At 35.3% G+C, this 22,565-nt stretch overlaps 1 protein-coding gene across 1 annotated transcript in view; it reads right to left on the bottom strand.

Moving 5' to 3' along the window:
• LOC104159423 (calcium/calmodulin-dependent 3',5'-cyclic nucleotide phosphodiesterase 1A-like) overlaps positions 1-19,596 on the bottom strand; it is a 62,464-nt gene extending 42,868 nt beyond the window's left edge. Inside the window, exons 1-5 of the mRNA XM_009697323.1 lie at positions 19,561-19,596; positions 18,060-18,079; positions 15,853-15,966; positions 1,395-1,577; positions 867-933 (exon numbers count right to left, since the gene is read on the bottom strand). Of these exons, the coding sequence (XP_009695625.1) occupies positions 867-933; positions 1,395-1,577; positions 15,853-15,966; positions 18,060-18,079; positions 19,561-19,596 (420 nt within the window). The remainder of the gene's footprint in view (positions 1-866; positions 934-1,394; positions 1,578-15,852; positions 15,967-18,059; positions 18,080-19,560) is intronic.
• Positions 19,597-22,565: the final 2,969 nt, after the last annotated feature.

Genomic DNA, 22,565 nt, shown 5'->3' with positions numbered 1-22,565 from the left:
AGCGATGGGGGACGGTTTGGTGGTTTTTTATGGTCCAATTCTTTCAAATTCCTACTGCAGATAATACATTAATCACTATTTCAATATTAATGATGAAAATAGTTGTGCCAGTTATGAATAAAATACTTGTAACATGACCTATGCAACTTTGTATGCTTCAAATCAAATGCCTTAATCTTTAAAATTTAACTTTCTGTATACAAATTGTTTATAGAACCTCATGGAGCTAATGTGAATACCCATCCTTTAAATAGGCTATTAGGCAATGTCATTAACACGATAACCATACAGCAATTTGAGAAAAATATAACAGTGTTTGACCTTCGGGGGAAAAGGTGAGGTACTACATTCTCAAGAAATACCATTTTTTAATTGCACACATAGCTGTAGGAAGTTTACTACTATAAAAGATCGCCTTTTGGGTAAACTACAGTAATGTTTTAAATGCACAGCAAATACTGTACTTGTTCCATAAGCTGCAGTTTCTTTTGTTAGCTCTATCCCAGTACTACTACTCCTTTTTCTTTCCTAAAAAGGAAAGAAATGCTGCTGTCTGAGACACTGATTACCATACCACTGGGAGCTGACAAAACCATGTCTCACATTTTTATAAAAATTTCTATACAAATTTCATCCTATTGCTCTGAACATCTAAATGAAATCACAACTAATCAGTGAAACCATAAACAGAATCATATGCTATTTGCGAATTTTTAACTATTAATTTCTGCGTTCTCTGTGATCAGTTTTGTAGTACTAACTAAGGTTAGGGTACGTTCAGTAGAAAACTATATTCATTTCACCATAAAGTCATTAAACATAACTACAAATACATTCAAATTTCGCAATTATTAAACTTATTTCACCTTAAATGTTACTATGACTTCTGCTGGGTATGCCAAACCAACCATGCTAGAAGTTCTTCGATACATCCTAAAAGAACAAATAAAATATTAAGAAATAGCACTCCTTTAAAAAGTATTGGAACAATTTATCTTTTTTTAGTTCATCTTTCACAGTTTGTGAAATAACACTAAGTTATTTAAGGGTCTGATCCCAAAGACGACACAAATCTTTTTATGAACTTATGAGAAAAGCCCCTCTGCTGGTATAATACTCTTTTACATTAGTGCCATCTTTGGTACATTTTAGTGTAGAAGTTTCAAAGCAATAAGGTTCATTCTTAGAATTTTCGAAAGTCCAGGAGATTTCATTACAAATTTAGAGGTTTCATCTGGATTTCTGTATATAAAAATAGAGAGATTGCAGAAATTGAAACCTAAATTCTGGCTCAAATATTTGCTTCAGGTTCGTCCCACCACTTAAAGGATCTTCCACAACAGACACTGTGGTTAAATGCAGTACTTGCTGTAATAAGAAAACAAAGCTCTCACCTTTCAACAAAAATCCCAGCCTGTACAGCGTGCACAATGCTTCGGAATTTGGGCTTTTCTTCAGGTCTCCTCTTTGCTATTCCCATTTCCCTCGTGAATGTAGAAGCTAACCAGTCCCGCACTTCCAGTGGGACTGAATCTGACTGGATGTCAGAGAGCTCATCTTCAGTGTCCAAAAGCTTCCTACAAAAAAATTAATACAAGGTAACTGAGAAGATGGCAGACTGAAGCAAAAGGAGTATGGACAGTTGAACAGTTAACAAAACTTAATTTAACAGGGGCAGAGGTTGTCTGTAGAATTGACTACATCAATTAGTCACATCACTAAATGTCTTCACTAGTAGACACACTGAGGCCACTGGGAAGCTGGGCACAGCAGGTATCTTCCCTCTCTCCCACTGCTCACTTTCCAGAAGGTAAAAGATACTCAAATGCAAGATATTCAATTAAAGGTAAGAGAAGATTTTTCTACAAAGATGTCACAGCTACGGTGGATTAAGTGTAATCAGTGAGTTATAAGATCCTGAGGAGACATCTAAAACAGTGGCTGACATGAACGTCTAGAGAAAGAGGGGCGGCTGCTATAATTGAGAACACCAGTGATCCATCTGATCTATCCTCCAAAATGGTACCAAAAACTGTTTTGATACTTACATGCAAAGCAAATGATATTACATAGCGATGCTATGGTTAATGCATTTCAATGAACACCCTGTATACATGCTTATCATGTTATTTCAGTGCAATAAAAGTGTTAAAGAGAATTTATTCCTTCTGTGTGGACATCTGTATTCCTGTTGAAGCCAGGGTATCAAAATCATAGCAGTAAAGACATTAAACAAGACTGGATTGCAGGTCAGCCTTCACAGTTCTTAGTTATTCGAAAAGTTAGAAAAGTTATGTATACCTCTTGCAAAATAGAAAAAGTATTAAAAAGAAACTTCAACAAAACTGAATTGGAGGATATCAGTTTATTTAGAAGAAACATGTAACTAAATATTCTCTTAAAACAGACTCACCACTTGAATTCTACACTTCTATAAACCTACCACATGTAGGAACACAACCTTTTTCTTGGTGTTATTTGCCCATATCACTCAGTCTGCTGGGGTTTTCCAAGAACCAAATCCCTTATTTAATCAGATAACAAGTTTTCCTTCATGCAATTATGCAAGAAACTCCAGAGTTAGGATGATCTGAACATATATAATGCATACCATCCTTTTGAAATGTTTTTAATAAAAGTGGTACCAATTGAATTGCAGGCATTATTTGATTACATAGATCTATTTCTCTAGTGCTGTCTTTCTGAAACTGCTGGAGTTTGCATGAATTGGACTCAAAGTGATGATGGACAAAGTATTTTTGAATGTGATTTTTTTACCAGACAATCTGCTTGTCAAGTTAAAACTTGGGTTTCTTCTGAGTGAACAGGATTCCTGGGAAATATATTCGGTGGGAATTTGGCTAACAGCATTTGCAGATGGGTATTTATGAAAGGAAAATTATCACTTCCTTTTCCATTTTCATGTTGTCACCTCTGCGGCTGTCTTTTCTTTCTAGTCTTAGCGTAACCCTGTTGACTCTTTTCCTTATTTGTGCACTCTCTCCTCATATTTATTCAGCAGCTCTTTCACATCTTTCTGTTTCTCTGCTTCAACATTTTCAAAACCTTGTCTAATCCAGGTCTTCTCTGGTATATAGAAGAATTGAGCAGCAACATAGATGATGAAGAAAAGCCTGAATACAGTATATTTCAAAGGAATCCCCACATAAATCTAATACTATCTAAGGGATTATACAAAGATGCCAGAAGCGTCACATAAATTTTTGGTGAACAGTGAGTGCAGTATATCTGTGCTCACCTGCCCTGTTCTCAGTTTCAGCAGCTCACCTGGCTGGCAGAATATTTTGTGAGATTTTTCAACTGAGATTTAAAAAAAAAAATAATCCATAAAATGCCCCCAACACCATCACTGTTTATGGAAAAACAGCAGAAATGTTCCTATTATTTAGGGATGTAGAATTATCAGACTAGGAAGGCTTTTTAGCACAGAGTGCAAGAGGAGCAAAATGGACAACAATTATGAGATTTTCTGACAGTGGGACACCGGCCAAAAGTCAGTAATTTATTTTGGGGGAGCAGGACTTGTGTAGAAGAAACGATTTGGACAAATTATCTTGCAAAACTGAGCCAAAGGCTGAGACTGGCCATAGGTCAAAGGCTATGAATTGATTTTATTCCCTAAATTAAAAACTACGTTAGAGTCCACTTAAATCCCTACTAGTCTAACACTGTTATTAAACATAACAGAGACATCATTACATTAAATATAACTGAAGAGATCATTACATTTCTATTTCTGAGGAATTGTGGGATATCTGGAAGAGAGGGGACATATTGTGAGCAACCCAGACACACTGAATGTGGACTACGTGACCATCTGAACGCATGTAGAATCATTTTATGTTAACAATAAGCTGAAGGGTATTTTGAGAATGCGATAAAATGTGGGAAAGCGCAGAGAGAGTTATGTAGGGAGGTAAGCTTGTGGGGCAGGAGATAGATAAGCTTGAGAAGCAAGGCCATGGGAGCAGAATCTAGAGGAGGAGTTGTTGGGGGGAGTTAAGCCGCGTGGACAGTAACGCTTAGCAAATCATGTATAGCCGATGAGCGCGTGGACAATGCATGGCACCAATCATAGACTGAGCTATCACGTGTTTAGAAAATGCAATCTGTATATTAAGGGCTACTGCTTGCTAATAAAGTTGGCTGCTTCTGATCACATTGGTCTTCCGATCACATTGGTCGTGCGAAGAGTCCGTGAATTCCGCGTCAAGGAATATTTGACATCTGATGTATTTGTAGCATAATCGGGAATAAACCTTATAATCCCTAAACCATATTTTTGTAACTATTCCAACTGTTACTCAAACGAGATTAAATTATTCCAGCGATAAAAGGATCACAGGCATTTGGCTGCCCCAGAGCACGCAGCAGGGATATTCCACATCACCTGTGCAGCATGAAGCAGAGCTCTACATCAGTTTGCTGTACTCTGATGCAGATCTGAATTTTAGGACCAAGTCCTGAGTTCTGCAGATATGAGCCGCTGGAGTACAAATTAAGGCTAGCAAGACGCATCGCAGTTTCTCTAATCTTTTTAACCATTCATCTGTGAAACAGAAGGACTACTCAGTCTGTAAATGATAGTAATAGGGGTTACTTTATGAAGACAGAACAGAGAAAACAGTAGTTGAATAACGTGTTTATTTAACCAGTAGTTCTCACGAGACCACTGCTCTCTGATGAGAGATGACTGAACAACGTGCTATGGGGCAGAGAGAGTTGCAGTGTCTCTGGTTCCTACTTAAATAACTAGGAAAGCAAATGCTACATAGAGTTATGTTGTAAGCACTATCCTTTCTAAGTCCAAGCTCTTACAGATCCCTCAACACACAATCTTTGTAATTTCTCAAAAAGAATTAGTTTTTTCAGAAGCCTAACTGAAACAGCATTTAAGAAGAGGAAACAAAGGCTAGTCATTCACCTCATAACTCATTTCCTAACCTTTTGAAGAATAAGATTTATATTGGGGAAAATGGCATATGCATTGCTAGAAATGGCCTTTGAATAAATTCACTAATGACTGCCATTCTTCTGTAATTACAGGGACAGGGCTCATATATGGGTCTACACATCTGAATAAATGGATGGTTAGATGGGCATATAATTTGATGGTAATTTTATTTAGGAAGGGAAATAAATTAGGCTATATGTTGGATCATACAAACTATGCTTAATCATCACAAATTCTTAGAATTCAATATTCAACTCATTTCATAGTCTGCAAGTTTCGTGAACTTCTATTCATCTATTTATACCTTGATTATAAAATATACTATTTCCATTATATTTTCATGAGTGTGCATATATACATATACATACACAATATTGCAGATTCTGTGAAATACATCTAATTGTTCACCTTTTACTCGCTGATTGTGAAAACACTTCTTTAAAATAACCCAAATAAAGCAAATGTATATGCTGAGACATAAAAACATCAAATTGTTTTTATCAGTAATTTTCCTTACTATTTACAAAATGCACATATATGTATACAAAAATTTTACTAAATGTAACAAAAAGAATCTTCAGCAGAAGTATCAGAATTTGTACACATTAATCAGATGTACTAACAACACTTCAGCACTTACATTACAATAATAGCTGAAATTTTCTTTTTCACTAAACGAGAACCAGTTTTTGATTGGCCACCACTGTATTTTTTTTACACAGATCTTGTTCTTTTTATGTCAAACCATTTTGCAGTTTGTTTGCTGGCCCCTAGTTTATTGATGTATATCACCACAGCGAATGCATCAAGTAAATCACAGAGTCCCTACGTGCCTGTCCTTCTTGCTGTTACTACTTCTGTTGCTCAGAACTTAACCCCAACAAAGGTTGACTCTGAGCAGACGTATTATAACATCACTCTGATGCAATCACTGAGCATTAGCACATCATCATTTCTTGGAATAAATTCTAAAATACAACATTGTTTATAATTATTGGGAAAAAATGTAACAGTCCAAAGTGTATATTCAGAACATTTTTATTGCTGAGTGTTTATATTACTGTTATTTTTATGTATTAATTCCATTTAATCTACTTAAAACTGACAACTTTCAAAAGCTTCAGTAAAATCAGTGAATCAATAGGAAGTTATTGATGTTTGGGTTTTGCCTAATGAAAATTATTATTGCCCAGATAAATGAAAATATATTTATAAATTATGCATTCTGTAATTCTACTGTTACATAGACTTCTTGATCTAACTTGACACTTTATGAATCACAGGTGAATAGGTAAATTATTATTATAGGTGATTATTCAGGATGCCTTTAAATTAAAAAAAAAAAGAGGGGAAAAGGTGAAATAGTATCAGAAGACAGTGTCAAAACAAACATAGTTAAACTACTGAACTTCCTACTAAATATTACAGGGATTTTTGCAACATTTTGCAATATAATTTGTAATTGTAAAATGTAAAATGTAATTTGTAAATTGTAATATATTTTTGCAATGTTTTGCAATACATAAACTTCCACATAGGTTCAACAATGCCACTGGATAAATTAATGAGCAAAATAAAAAGTGCCCATAGCTGTCAAACACAAGGTTAGAACCTCTGGCTTAGAAAATATTTGACTGCAAGGTCCATAGTCTCATCCTCCAAATCAACCACACGGAAGGTCAGACATGGTGGGCATTTACTTTCTATTTTAAAACTACATAGTTGTTCCACAAAGTCAGCCTTAAAGTAAAACTCTGGTGAGATCAATCCCATTCAACTGAAACGCATGAACTCCAATGTCCTAGTTTAATTAAATAAATGTTAATATACCAAGGCACACACTTTAATGTTTTTCTTCCCTAAAGTTAAGCAACACTTAAAAGTGCTAATAAACAAACAAAAAAACCCTCTAACACCACGTGCCACAGAAAGTACTTTTTTCCAACACAATTTAGAATTTCAGGGTTACATAGTCTTATTTTGCTCATAGATCATTAGCCTATTAAGTAGATGCAATATGAGGAAGAGATACGCGTGGGAAGGAGAGGGGGAGGTTTGCGTTATTTAATTCTATTCATTCCATGAGTGGAACTCCCATTGACAGTTGTGGGAATAAGTAAGATATGGCCCATGGCATTGCAGCTTAGCAATCAATTAATATTGCAGTCATAGTAACTAATAACCTGATCTTCTTGTCACAGTACTGTGTTTTTTGCCAAGAATAATTTTTCAAAATTCAAGTAGTGATAATTTCTAGCTCTCTTTTCATTTAATCAGAATTTTAAATATAGTAATGGACTAGTCAGAAATATATTTCTTTTCCCTTAGGAGTACATCAGATGTGCTATGGAGGAGAAGAAAGAAAAGAAAATGAAAAAAAAAATAGATAATGTCTATGGGGAAAAAAAAATCCATCAGTGCTGATCAGTCATGCTGCTTAACTGAGAAGGTGAAAGATTTCCAGAGGAGGGATTGAGAAGGAGGTATTAGCTCTTTACCATTTAGTGAATTAATCAAGCTAACGACCACACCCTTAAGAGTGAATTGATCAAAGTCCTCTTCGAGGTCTAGAATGCAGAGGCCAAAGAATTTATAGTCCAAAGAGTCAATTCACATTTTTATCAATTATTTGTGTTCTAGTGTCTCACTATCTTCCTAAATGAGCATGAATCAATATATTCAATCAATATCTACGTCCTCTATAGTCCACTACAATTTCCACTAACATCCACTAAAAGATCCTCTAGACTCCCCCTGAGGATAAGCAAATTGCAAAAATGATTGAGGTCCATTTTTAGTACATACAGGTCTTTCTAAAGGAAATGATGGATTTACCAACATGTTTTACTCTTAAAATTTAGCACATTCTCAGAAGACTTGACCTCATATTAAGGACTACCAATTAATTACAATAAATGGCAAAGACCCTGGATGAAATACAGTTATTACAACAGAGAATAAGTGATGGAATAAGGACCATTGTTACTGGAAACATTCCCTTGCTGATATGTACTGCCTATTCAGAAATACAGATGTACACACCAAAGGCTATCAACAATCTTAAGATTCAGGTCAGGATATTCATGATTTAAAAATATTATTTTTCAGTACAGCTGTGAGCTAACATGTTTTCCTTTTTTAAAATTCAATTGCTTTAATGTGGCATTCTGGAAGCTCTACAGGGCAGGGACTATCTCAGGGCATGACTCATAAATAAATTAACAGCAATAACTTTGAGAAAAATTCAATAACTTTGGAAAGGGATGCAGCCCATTTATTAAATATCCTAACTGAACTGAAGAGTCTTAGTCAGAATTTAACAGTTTTTCAGTGACTTTAAGTGTATATTTTTTTTATATAACTTTGATGCTGTTGTAAGCTTCCCTCTCAGAAAAAACCTTTGGCTTAGTACAAAAGATTTTAAGGGCTTATTTTAAGCTTTTAGAAGAGTGGAATATACTGAATTAATCTCAATACAATAAGCTTTTTCTCAATAGAAGCTTTTACAGAAGTATCATTTGTTAGTTCCCTTAATGGATGAACTGAATGATTTACTTCAAATGGTGCATTTGTTGCTGATAAAGCAACTTCAGGTAAAGTACATTTAACCATGGGTTGGCTATGGAGGACAGCAATACAGATTCACAGCAAACTTGACTGAATAATCAAGATTATGATTTAACTTCATGCTTAAATAATTGCCACTACCAATCTCTCCTCAACTAAGTCAGCTCAGAGAAGAATCATATAGACCATATTTTTCATCTGGCAAATAATTAGCAATAGGGTATCCCATTCCACTTGTTTTATCCTTGTATCATTAGGTGGATTATTTTCTTTAATATTCCCAGATTTTTTTGAAAAAGTTAATTTTGAGGAGAAACATTATCTAGATCCTTCAAAATAAATTACATCATTGACTGAATGCCCCATTGTTCTGTGAATGAAACAGTTACCTTCATATATAAATGAACAAATTAATCTGTTAAGAGATTAGGAATATATGTTTTAAAAAATTTAACAAATATCTACATCTCTTTGACGTAAGAGAATTTAACTTTCTCAGTCCTTGCAACTGCAGAGAGATTTGCCGGTGTGAACATCTCTGCTGGTTACCCTGAATGGACAACAGTGTCTGAATTAGTACAATTTCTTCCATAACCAGAGCCTTACAGTCAGTGAAACTATGTGATTCACAAAGGCAGCTAGATGTTGTATGGTACGGGTGGGAATGAAATGCAAATGGTCCTGTAACGTCAAGCAACAGTCTCCTGCTGTGAGATGCTCAGCAGCACCTGATGTAGCACTAGCTTAGAGCCTTGCAACACTGACACTAAAATATGGCTTGTGAAAATGAAATAATACAAGAAACATAGAAGATGGAGCCTTCACTGACTTTCGTTCTCATTTAAAATACACAGAAGCCGCTAAACTTATACTGATGGCCAAAAGAGAGTGAAAAAGCAAACAGGTATCAAATAAGTGCCCCAGTTCATTATTTTTTGAGATATTAATTACTAGCCTAAGTTGCAGCAGCTGCCATGGACTTGGGTTCTGTTGCAGTAGTGAAAAATTTGAAAACATCAAGGAACAGCTTTCCAGCTGGCAAACATAACCAAAACTGCATACTGAAAGCTGCCCAGGAACAGGCTATGCTGACCATTCCTCACCTTGGGATCTCCTGGAAATGGGAGAATTTCATTGGGTCGTTGGGCTGTTGCTAATTTCCATTCACATTTCCACAACACACACTCTGTGAGCACCAGCATCTAGTCAAGCATTTGCTCCTTTCTTCTTCCTTAGACTCCACGAGAAGATACACACATATACGTTCCTATCACAAATACTTTTGTAGTGCACTTCAAGGGTCACACAGACATTTGGTGAGATGAAATGACAAAATACTTTCTCTTGGAAGTGAAATAATCACAGTTTAAATTATTTCCTTTTTGTCCACAATGTGAAGATGTTTGTCCCTGCCTTAAGTCCAGAAACCACAGAAATATTTGGTGCATTACTGGAGTACTGTTTATTATAATGGCAGTCACAAAGTTTGGGTTTAATGACCTCCATTTTAGCTAACATTATACATATCAGAATGTGTGCTTTTTTTTAAAATAAGAGCTTTTTCTCAAGAAGGACTGTGTCTACCATTATAATATCACTGAAATACCTTCAGTATTTCCAGAGCGCTCATGCATACATATATTGTTATAACACCACTCACCTTTTGCTTCATGAATGTAGCAATAATCTGTATTTGTTATTTTGCCTTGTTGAATCAAAGATGCTCAAAGCAATTGCCAGCTATATACGATAGATCTACTTCATACATTACTGAAACGGTCTCTTCTAAGTCAAAAGTTCTCAAGAGGTTAAAGCCTTTTAAAAGGGCATTATACAGCCTAAACCAAACTAAAAACCATGTACGGTATTGAAACTGCACAGATAAATATCCTCTTGAAATCAAGTATATTTTCTAAAATATCAAGGCATTTTAAAAATGTAATAAGACCATAACTGGAATAAAATATTCTGATTTTATCCAGAATAACTTTAAAATGTTTTCTATAAGGAGTTTCAATTTTTTGTTTTATTTGGCTTTGGAATACATATACATATTTTTAATCCTGTAATTTCCATCTAGATTTTATTTGACTTATTTTCTTCTCAGTTAGTATGAATAAAGAGCTATGTTTACAAGGAATGGAACAGTTGTCATGGCTAAATTATCAGGCTGTATTTATTTCCTGTTTAATTCTAAATATCCTTCTTCCACTACCTTGAGCCAAGTGGCAGGTACTAAGGGAGAAAATTCTGCAAGATTTGGCAGAATTATTTGTAATACCTATTGAGTAAGTTTGAACTTCTTCCACAGAGGAGATCCGCTGAGGGGCTGGAACTGTGAGACTTCCACGGGTTACTTTCAGCTGACCATGAACCTCTGCTTCAGCTACCAAAGTGTTAGGTCTCTTTCAAGGAAGTGTGTAGTGCAACTTATAATTATTCAGCACTGAGACATGCAGCAGTCCTAAAAACGGCTTGTTAAACAAGCTTATAAATTGACATGGGGCCACAGATAATTAAGCTCATAGGAAGGCACACTTATGTAAGTCTGATTTCTCTGTGCTTTCCAACTTGCTATCAGCTCAGAACTTTCTATATGACATATCGACAGTCACTTCCCTAAACTAATTTTTTGTAATTTTGAAAGGTTATGCCTACTGCCTATCCCGGTTTCTAATGAGTCTGCTCTCAGAATTCCATAAATAAAATCTTTGTGTTATTTTTCTGCCTTTTCCTCAACCCAGCTGCATATAGTTTTAAAAAGAGCATGTATGGAAATGAGTATGTGCACATAGTTGTAAAAAATGCTATCTTACACTCAGACAAAAGGCTATAGTGTAGAGCAACAGAGAAGCAGGAAAAAGGAAAGTAAGAGGACCTCAGAAAAACACTTCCTATTTGCTAAAGGGTTGAATTGTACAGTCATTTCTAGCTGATTGTTACACTACAAATAAAGATTCAATGTGCTGCCAGCTTACATGTTTGCATGTGTTTCTATGTGTACACACTTTATAGAATGATACAGGCTTTCCCATCAACTCAAATGAAGTAATAATACACAGGAAAAAAATGGGTATTTCCTACTGTAAGAAATTGGAACTGATCATTGAGAAAAGCTCAGGCTTATAAAGAGAAAAGTGGTTTTGCTAGACTAATGGCTGAGATCTAATTTTTAAGTAGTATAAATGGTTCCCCAGAGCTGTGGAACAGGTCAGGCTCTTCCTTGACCCTTGGCTACATTATTGAACACACTCTGTGAGATACCTCATACGTGGATCTCTTTATTGACCTTAGTTTTGATTTTTCTTTTTGCTTTTTTCATCTCTGTGCCTGTGAAGAATTGCAGAAGGTCCTTCTGCAATAGGTATGGGACCATTGGCGGGATCACTTTAATATGCTGTTTAATAGGATGTGCGTCATTACAGAAAGATGAGTTAGGAGGATGCTTCTAACCAACTCTCTGTTAGTTGCTATTCCTAATCTGTAGAGATATTTAAGAGGGCTTTCTCTCAGCTGATGTTGAAGTCTGTCTCCCAGAAAGGTGGGGAAGAAGAGAAGACTGAAGATAGGATTCAGTTTTAGGTGGCCGGTTGAAGCTGGTCTTGTAAGCAATGGGTCAGTAAATTCATCAGGACAAAATTCAGGGCTTATGCATCAGCTTAAAATAGAAAGCATAGGTATTTTCATGTGAGTTGCAGAAACTCTGTACTGAACCTTTGGTCCTAAGCCTGCAATACTTTGTACCTTGTAGAACCAGGTATCATTAAATTTTCTATCTTATAAGCCAAATTTCAGCAACTATTATATCTTGTAAAGCATGCAACTTCCTTCTGGGACCTAATTAATAAGAGTAATCTGTACTCAGATGGTTTTCTCACTGCTTTACTTGGTGTATTAATTGTTATTGCTCTATACTATAGCAATTACTTTATCCATACAGCAATTCATACGTAAGAAACTTACTGAAGTCATTTGAACTCTGCGATGTTTAAAAGTGCATATTCAGGTTCACTCATCCTGCTTATGATCTAAACTATTATTTCTAATCTACTAATGAGTTCAGTTAACTCAGTTCTAGACTCCTGGCAGTGGTAGCTCGGTGCAGGACAAAGAACATGTATTCTTTGGTGGGAAGGAGGACAAATATAATCACACAAGATAATTCCAGCCTCCATTGTCATTTGACTCGATACACTGCTTTTGTTCCTCAGGGATTAGCTTCCCAAAAGCTGAAGACACCTTCTTTGTGTGTTTATCTTTAAATGTTTTAGTGCAGATTTAGACTACAGAATACTGGTCATGCTATTTAAAATGTGATTATCTTTGCAGCTTGTCATGCAAAAGAGTTTACTATGAAAGTACCAGTGGTGACCACAGTCTCTCAGCCACACAATAAATATCTTAATTTACAAGTTGTTTTTAACAGAGAAGTGTCAAAATTTAAAACAGCACTATACATAATATTGTCCAACTAAGAAGCAGAGACTCAGTCTATATTTTTAGCGTAAATTTAACACAAAGACCACCACATTCAAAAAATGCATCACTGAGTCTGAATTTCATGGAGACCACATTAGTCCAGGGAAGATAAATTAAAAACAAAAACAAATGGTATAAACTAAAATGGAGAATACAGGCTATAAAATACAAACCACTAAAAATAAGTAATAAAAGTTGAAAAGTAGGTTTCATTAAAGTCATTTCATTTTTAACGATTACTTATAGAATAAGTAACATGGGTAAGAAAGTTTGTTTTATATGTCTACAGATATATACTTCAGAAATATTGCTACAGGTATGGAAAGATACACATAAACGGTGTACTTAATCTGTATTTATATAAGGAATGCTACCAAAAGCTGGTAGGTTTACAAACTCTGAGGCTGCATTGGAGAACAGAAGTATTCAATAAATTAGAGCAAAACAAGGTACCTGTCTCAGCTATTTCCTTTCTGACTTCATACAGTGAAAAATCAGATTATTCTGCAAAATATTGGATGCAATAAATAAACAAGACTAAACATTGTTGTGCATCAAGCTAGGGAAGAGCAAAAGCTTTATCCATGTACTGAAGCAGAATTTTTAAAAACAAATAGTCATCATTATGAGGTCATTATGCCCCTAGAATTAAGAAAATAGCCTGAGGACTATGAAAATCTTCCAAACCACTACAAAATTATATATGTTTATTTGCATTTGGGCAGTTTAATAATCCTGTTGTCAAGTCCTATGAGGGCAATTAGCTTATTTAAAGATCTGCTTACAGCAAAAATAATGCACCTGTGGCTGCCAAAGCCTATGTATTTTCAGGTGTACCAGTTTTCCCTGTGTATGAAGGATCTGTTACTTGTCTTGATGCTCCCGCACAGAAGCAGAAAGACTGGATTCCTCATTGTAATGATACTATTCACTTCCACAGAGGCTGCCTCTGTTTAGAAACTAAGTATCACATTATTATCATTGTCCTGGTGCTACTACTCAGAAAGAGCTATGAATACTACACCCATTTAACCACAGTGTTTGGGAGGTGTATAGAAGGAATAAACAGTGGTTTATGCCTTGTCCCCTGTGCAGCTTTGACACAGCTCCCATGGTTATTAATGCAAAGTATATGCTTAAGCTCTAACCACTGGCGGTGATGCAGTATCCCGTAACACAAGGGAGAGAGGACTGCGATCTTCCAAAGCTTCCTGAGCGCACGTGAGATGTGCCAACAAGATTTATGTTTAGAACAATTGCTGAAAAACTGAATTTTACAGCCTCTGTTGTGGTAATATGAGCCCAAAGAGGACTTTGTTGATCATTTCTTATATCTGTCTCCCTAAGGACCTATACCAATTTAACTATGACTATAATCCAATGTAAATCCACAAATTAACCCTCAATTCAATGTAAAAGAAGCTTGATTAACTTACATCAGCCAGAAAAACTGATATATAAATATATCCACAGTGACATATGAACTACCAATATTTTAAAATATTTAATTTAAATTCATTCCATTTTCTAACAAAGCTCAGGTCCCCTGGAAGTCACAGAAGACAATTTGTCCAAGTCTGCTCATTTAAGCTGAATTTAACTGAATCTGTAAACATCTTCATAACACATGTGAGCCCTGAGGTCCCTAATGCTTTTCAAGTTATGTATTTAACTTGGGATTGCTAGCAACACTTTTGAAAGTGTCCCTAAGAACTGTATTGCAGCCGGAAGGCTGCTCAGGAAAGTTTTCCGTTACTACAGTTTTGTCAGCTTTTTACAGAATTGGACATGCATGCACTCTATGAGCATGACACCAGTATAAGTGATCACGCCAACCTAGCCTGTAATATAATCTGTCAGAAATGGACTACTGGTACCAGCTTCATTTGCTACTGTTTTCATTCTTCTGTTTTCAGATGGGTAGGCTTTCTAGTGCCCAATAGCAGATGTTCCAAATTCCCAACTGGCAATATTTGGTGTGTGAATCAGATGCATCAAAGGAAAAGAAACAGGAAAAAGTTAGAGCACTACGTTATGCACCATATCAAATATGTAGATTTGCAAGGGTGAGGGGACAGAGAGAGAGAGAGAGTTGGGTCCATGAAATAATCAGTACAATGGCAGACTCCTTAAATGTAGTACAGAACAGATACATACGCTGCCTGCTCCAGTAGTATTGAAGAAATTTTGGCAGACATCTTTACAAGACCGTTCTGCTTAGAAAAAACTTAAAGAGGCCAGCACATTGAAATAAAAACTGTAAATTAGCTCATTAACTTCTATATAGTACATATCTTAAAATTCTTTCAAGAAGCCAAATACTTAGAACTTCTAATTTAATTGGAGTCATCAAACGTTAAAGATGACTGCCAGTAATACTGCCAGTAACAATAATCATAAACAAAGCACCAAGCATTGTAAAATAAACCACAGTTTTTAATGAATTTATGTATTTACAGCCCAGATTACAATATTCTGACTCATCTCCACGAGCATTTAATTCCAAAACAGCCCATTTTTTTCAGTGATACAGTCCTTAGCATGATTATCAGTATGTGGCCTGTGGGGGAAAGAAAATCTATCCTTCAGAAAATTCTTATGACTTTGTACTGTGGACATTTGACAAGTGAGGGAGATGAGAACTAGGCAAACTGTCCAGACGACAGACATCTGACCTTTGGAATCTTACTTGCTTTAACCTTGTCACTAAAAGACCTAAAAGCCACATACAATTCTGATGTGCAGAGATCTTCAGCTCATATCAGTTACAATTGCATGCAAAGACCAAATTGCTCAAATGTTGTTCCCAAGATCCTTTCCCTCAGACTTACCTGGTTTCATCAATATAAACTGCTTCCAGGACAGATGCTGCATATTCAATATTCTTTTTTAAATCCACCACATTAATGTCACCCTTCTCCAGTTGCTTTACCAAGCATCTTAATCTGTGAAAAAGAAAATAAAAATATCAGTGCATTGCTTATATCAAATTTTAGTAACTGCATTTTCTATTTGATATATTGGAACCAACATAGTAGCCCATGTAGAGGCAAGAGACAACCACTGCATTTCTTGTCTTGATTTAAAAAAATCTGGTTTTAGAATACACATAACAATGACCAATGCTATGTTTTTACAGCTTGCCTAATTTGTAAGATCTATTAAAAAAAGGCATACACATTCCACTAAGTCAGAGAGGACTCAGTAACTACCATCAGAGTGATTTCATATTAATTTGTGACATTACTATTATGCCTGAGTCTCTAATTTTGTTTAAATAATAAAAAAAAACTTTTCAAGTTGTCTTACTGTAATTTTTCTGTGCTTAGAAGGTTGATTACAATTTTTTAATATCCATTATATACTGATTTTGCTTCATTTAAATGTGTTTAATTTTTATTTAGGTCTCCAGTATGTTTTTGCTGCGGAATTTGTATTTCTTATTAGCGTGAGCTAATGTGAATCTCCATTGCTTCTCTGTTTACAGAAAATTCACCATTACACCAGGTTAAAGGTGGTGCCTGTGGCATTAGAAAAATCCAAATATTCTCCCAAGTGTGCTTTTACTTTTAGTTTTGAGAACTTTCTTTTACATTACAAACATGAATACACCCAAAGGGGATTTTGTAATGCATCAACTCATGCCTCTGTAGCAATACACTTATACAGATAAACTCTTTGAATACCAGATTTTTCTTAAACTCTGTGGTGAGAAGAACACTTCTGACACTGCTCAACCTAACCATACATAGTCACAGCACTGGAATGAAATGAAAACCTCATCAGTAACTGTGTAGAGCTGTGACTAAATGGATGCTTAAAGAAGTATGGGTATTTTCCTTCTTTCTGTGCTGTACCTCGGAGTTGAAATAATCTGCAGTTTTGTATCATGTGAGATAAAGTTTTCTGTAATTAAAGATATATCATTATTTTAACATAACTTTCATGAAATAATCTTTTTTATATGTATGAAATGTGAAAAAAATGTGTGAAACGAGCACTTAGTTAAAAAGTGGATTGAAATTGAGTCAGCACTAAGCTGACTTTACTTTCAAAAAAAATCATATCTATGACATGAAAGAGCATATATAAAAATACACAATACGTTATATAATAATAGGTCATATAAATTATATACTATTTTTATTGGGCATATACAATATTTGATTGGACCTAATTAAAATGTATGAATTTTAAAAAATGCAGTGATATTCAAAACAAATCTCTCATAAACTTCAAAAGTACTGTTCCATCATAAAACCACTTTCATGTTTTTTCTTTATATTTATTTGGCCTAAGTATAATTATGTCCAAACCAGCAAGGATAATTTCAGCAAATGGAGTTTTAAGATCAGTCTCCTCAGCTCTACAAAGTCTTAATTCAGTTCAAATTAGCATGGAACATAACATAAATAAGGGTCTTAGCAACCATATTTACTTGGTATTTTACACAGTGCATTGCATATCAATGGAATGGAAAATTTAGTGTTAAAAGTTTTTCTTAGAGAAGTGAAGTGGGTGGATAAAATACTGTGGGAGCGCATCTCTCACACAGAAATAACCTTACTCATGGGGAGGCAGTTCCAGTATATAATTCCTTCCACTTCGGATGTACCTATAGACTGAAGAAGCTAATTCATAAACACTCATCTTGCAGTACCCAACACATGCACTGTAACTCTCCTGGGATGTCTGCTGTCGTAAATGCATGCAAACACACATATAATCCCTCCTGAGCACCAATGCGAAAATGCCCAGGTGAGTCTGGCAGCATCATTGCCATTGCAAACAGCTGTAGGATGGTTCTGCCACTTGCACTGTTCCCTCCATGTTTGACCAAGCATGTCTCTGAATTGCACTTTCCAAAGAAGAAGCATAAATGAATTCAAAAATGCAACACTTCCCAGTGGGGCATAGCATAGCCAGGTATGGTAGAACGATATTAGCTCAAAATGCCTTCAAATCCTATGATTTCCAGCAGTTCTACATTTTCTTAGGGCATAGACCAGATGACAGATATGTGGAATCATTTTTACACCTCCAGGAGGAAAGGAGTCCCTGGGGGAGCCTTTAAGCCACAATGACCTTGCACTATCTTGCTGCATAGGTGGCACTCAACTGATGTAACTTGCCCTGTAGTTATAGTTCATATTCTAGGAGGAATGCAGAACACAGTAACAGACCAGGCAATTTGGAAAAGCTGCTCTGGCAAAATTAAAGTGACTCTGAAGAGGCTACAGAATCACAAAAGGACAAAATCCATATAATTCAATGATGACCAGTGACCTTGTCACCTCCATGCTTTGTGGAGATGTCCTCAAGAGTGTCTGTAGCTGACTCAGTGCAGATCTATCACAGAACCATGGGATAATTTTGGTTGGAAGGGACATCCACTTGATCCCAGCTCTTGCACAAATCAGGGCGAACCTCAAAGTTAGGAATAACTTCAAAGTTAGATCAAAGGCATTTCCACTAGAGCTTTGAATACATGGAGATTTCACAAACTCTCTGGACAACTAGTTTCAATATTTAACGAGCCTCACGGTGGATTATTTTTTCTCAATGTCTAACTGGAATTTTCTTTATAGCAACTTGTGCCCAGTGGCCATCAAAAATTGCTGCGCACTTCCAAGAAAAATCTGGCTCTATCTACAGTCCAACTTCCCACTAGGAAGCTGGACACAGTAATAAAATCCTTCTATAATGTTGCTGAGCAGACACTTGTCAGGTGAGAATCATGAGGTCTACCCCAAAAGTTAGAAAAATTGACTTCCAATGCAGCAAAATTAAGTGGGTTATAACAGTATATGAATGACATGAATTTCAATATATTCAATATATTATGCATTAAAGTGAAATAGCCACACAGTTTGCGAGCTGACATTTCAGTGATGAAACTAACATTTCAGTAAAGAATAAATATGTCAATTTATAAGACAAACCAAAAAGTGTTAAAATACTCATAGCCCAGCATTCCACAAGACAAAGAAAATTGTAAAAAGGATAAGGAAAAGTAAAAAAAAAAGAATTATTACTCCAGCTGCATTGGGCAGGATTTTTATTTATTTGTTTTCTTTTAATTAAGTGTGATAAATTGAAAACAGACATGAGAAATACCATTAGAAAACCTGAAATGCTACTTAAAATGGGAGCTAATTGTATTACTCTGCCTGTGAACCATGCTACTAAGAAATAATAACAACAACAACAAGAAAAAAATGGAGAAACTATTTTGTGAAATAGAAAAATGGACTGTTTGAACTGTTTAAAGGTGCAAAGAAAACTGTATGCAGAGTTAATATGACATAACATGAAAGAAAGAGATTTATAGAAAAAAAGAAACAGATTATTTTTCTCAGGACAACTGACAATTGCATTTTAAAACTGGCAGCCCCGGTTTGTAAGGAAGAAAGAGACATCTGCAATTGATAAAGGAGTGGGTGGAGAACCATCTTCAGTCATATTGGGTAAACATCATTAGCAGCAATGTGGTATTAAATGCTTTTACCACAACCCAAATGCGCTCTGCTCCTACCTACCTTTAACAGCACCGTCTGTGAGGTTAGCAGGACCATTGTTTCCCTGGTCCTCACCTCCCCATGCAGCTGACGCCTATGTCCAGCTGTGGGCAACCAGCTTTGAGGCCCACTCAACAACACAGGCAAACCAGGAGAAAACCAGGATTTTACCAGGAGTCAAAGTAGCATGCTCTTGATTAACAATAACAAAATCAGGCCTCAATTGTTCTCTCCTTCCTCATTAAAATTCTCCCATTTTGAATTAAAGTTTTGATAAATCTACTGTAACTTTCAGGGGCCGTACCAAATTAACTGAGGATAGATTTTAGGTTATTTGAGAAGGCTTCCTATGACAGTTTCAGTAACTACAGAAAAAAAAAGGAAGATAAGGAATCAGTGATTAAAAAATACTTTTTGCAATGTCATCATAAGAAAATGTTTTCTTCTATGGAATCAAGCAAAGTTCAACAAGAGAAATACGTTTGGAAATACTAAATAATTGTCCTAAACACAGATTAAAAAGAAAACAAGGAAAGGTGCCAGGGGTGGGATTACTTAAGAAGGGAGATTGTAAGTTAGAGAGACAGAGGAGTTGGACAATTTCAATTTCAGATTTTAAAGACTGTCTCTTCCTTTTCCAAGGCAAAATAAATTACTAGTGATCACTGAGAACAAATGAGAGTTAAAGGTTCAGCTTAACAGTCTTCAAGAACCAGAAGAGGAAAATTCAGCCTGAAGTTCACTTCTGAACCTGAGAAAAAGAACCTGTGTCTTCTTTCCCAAAGACTGCCTTTATCTGCCCTCTGAGTCTCCCCACCATCGAGCACTGCAAAGAGACAGCTTTCTAACTTACACATCTGGACTTCACTTAAAACTGTTTTGGAAACTTTGTACAAAAAAAGTTGGCTTTTGCCACAGATCGTATTAAAAGGGGAAGTGAAATAAACTGTAAAAAGTAAACTGTAAACTAACCCTGCTTCGTATTATATTTTGAGGTTAATGGAAGTCACTGTTGAAGATGGGTAATGAACACATATTTCTTGGAAAATAATAAACACATGCTAATGCTAATTACAGATAAATAGTTATTCATATTAATATTCAACAATCACAATGCCAGTTTAAAAATTATCTGTGTTGGTTAAGTGAACTCCAATTATATGTTGTAAATCATTATGTTCCCATGAACTATTTTAGAAAGCCTAGTTGTGTGCCAAATGTATTAATTCCTAGCTGTGTGCCAAATGTATTAATTCCTTGAAGAAATTATGAGCAAATACTGACAGCGTGTTAAAAAGTTTAAGGACAGAAAAAATTGTTATTTTCTGTAAAGAGTTGTTTCATGTTTTGTTTGGACTATATAATATTGAATAAGAAAATTAAGTGGATAATTGTAATCCTTATTATACAAGTGATTTGACCCTTTAAATTAACAATACAAACTAAAAATGGGCTGACATGTAATGTGAAATTAAATGTAAAGAGGAGGAGAATAACCATATTCTGACAATATGGTTAGTTACAGTTTAAACACCATTAGTTTTTAAAAACTTTGGGGAAGTGGGAATTATTCCTCTAAAAGTATTTAGGATTAAATCTGGAAACTAGTTTTGCTACCTGTAGTGATTCTTGTAATAATCAGTTGAATAGTTTTCACAACCCGTAGAAAGTATTGCTCACCCAGTAGCTCCTCAGCTTTCAAAGGCAGAAGTTACATCCTCACCCGAACACGAACACTTTGAGAAAGGGCCAATATACAGCAATTCCAAATCATTAACAATGGGAAGTTCAGCCTATCTATTTAAAACAGCCCAATCCCAGAATCCAAGTTCCTTTATGTACAAACATATTTGAGATTGAGGAAAATATTTGAATTAGGAGAAATCCAAAACGAGAATAGCAAAACTTCATCTTGGAAAAGTCACAATGAATAAAACATATCACTATTGCACTTGAATGCTAAAATTCCCTACATAAATCACCCAAATTCCAATTATTTTAATGTAAATTAGTGTCCTTTGAATTTTACACTTTTCTATTAAGAACATACATGTATAAAATAAATCTTTATCTAAATACACCATTCCTTCGAACAAATACTTTAAAATAATGTAGATCCGAAATAAAAAACAAATTGTAATAATAAAAATCAACCACAAAGTCCATGCTTCGTAAAAAGCAAAAAGTAAAGTAAAAGTAAAAAATTATAATATACAGATTACTAGAACTCTTTTATTATGACAAAGCATATAATTCCTTTTTTTGTGTTTTCTGCAAGATGGAAGAAAAATACTGACTATCCAAAAGGAAAATCCCAGATACAGTTGCAGTATTTGTAATACATGGTTATAAAAGACTAGACCTCATCATACAAATGGATGAGAGATACTGGCAAATCATCCAGAATATGGTAATAAAGATTCAGGAGTGATCCCTTTGGGTACTCACTTCTGTTCCTCTCCTCCTACCTGCACTTACAGTGGCCAACTAACATGACTTCAAAATGGCTAACTTTTACGTCAAGGTTTTTTACATTATGGTAGGGAAAAACATGCTGATACAGGGATATTTTGCCAGTCAAGGCAAGGCCAGCATATCAATGGAGAGGAAGGATTAGAAGTGACAGCTCTTGACTTAGACCTTGATGTCTGTTTATCTTCCCTGAAATCATAAAAAATGCAGTTCAAATGCAGTTACCTAACATTTCTTCTAATTGGAGGTGCTCTCTCTCAATAAATTCTGATACTGGGAAACACAAGAAAGATATGTCCCATTTTCAGTGCTGCAAATGTGTTTTATGAAATTACTTCTCAGTCACTGCTGTGTCTGAGCATACGCATAGGAAGTCTAGTGGTTGCTAAGGGTTTCACGAATCACATTCATTTCACGATTATTTTAAGCATATGAGTGGTACACGCATTTGTAATTATGATTCAGTCAGTAGAAAATAAATATTATATATGCTGGTAATTCAGCCAACATTTTGATATACCAAAACCTCAATTTCATATTGAAGAACTAAAATA

Source organism: Cariama cristata, unplaced genomic scaffold (genome assembly GCF_000690535.1).
Source record: "Cariama cristata isolate BGI_N322 unplaced genomic scaffold, ASM69053v1 scaffold6693, whole genome shotgun sequence".
Classification (NCBI taxonomy): Eukaryota; Metazoa; Chordata; class Aves; order Cariamiformes; family Cariamidae; genus Cariama; species Cariama cristata.
Note: the sequence above shows the minus strand (reverse complement) of the source record. Positions and strands in the feature narration are given on the sequence as shown.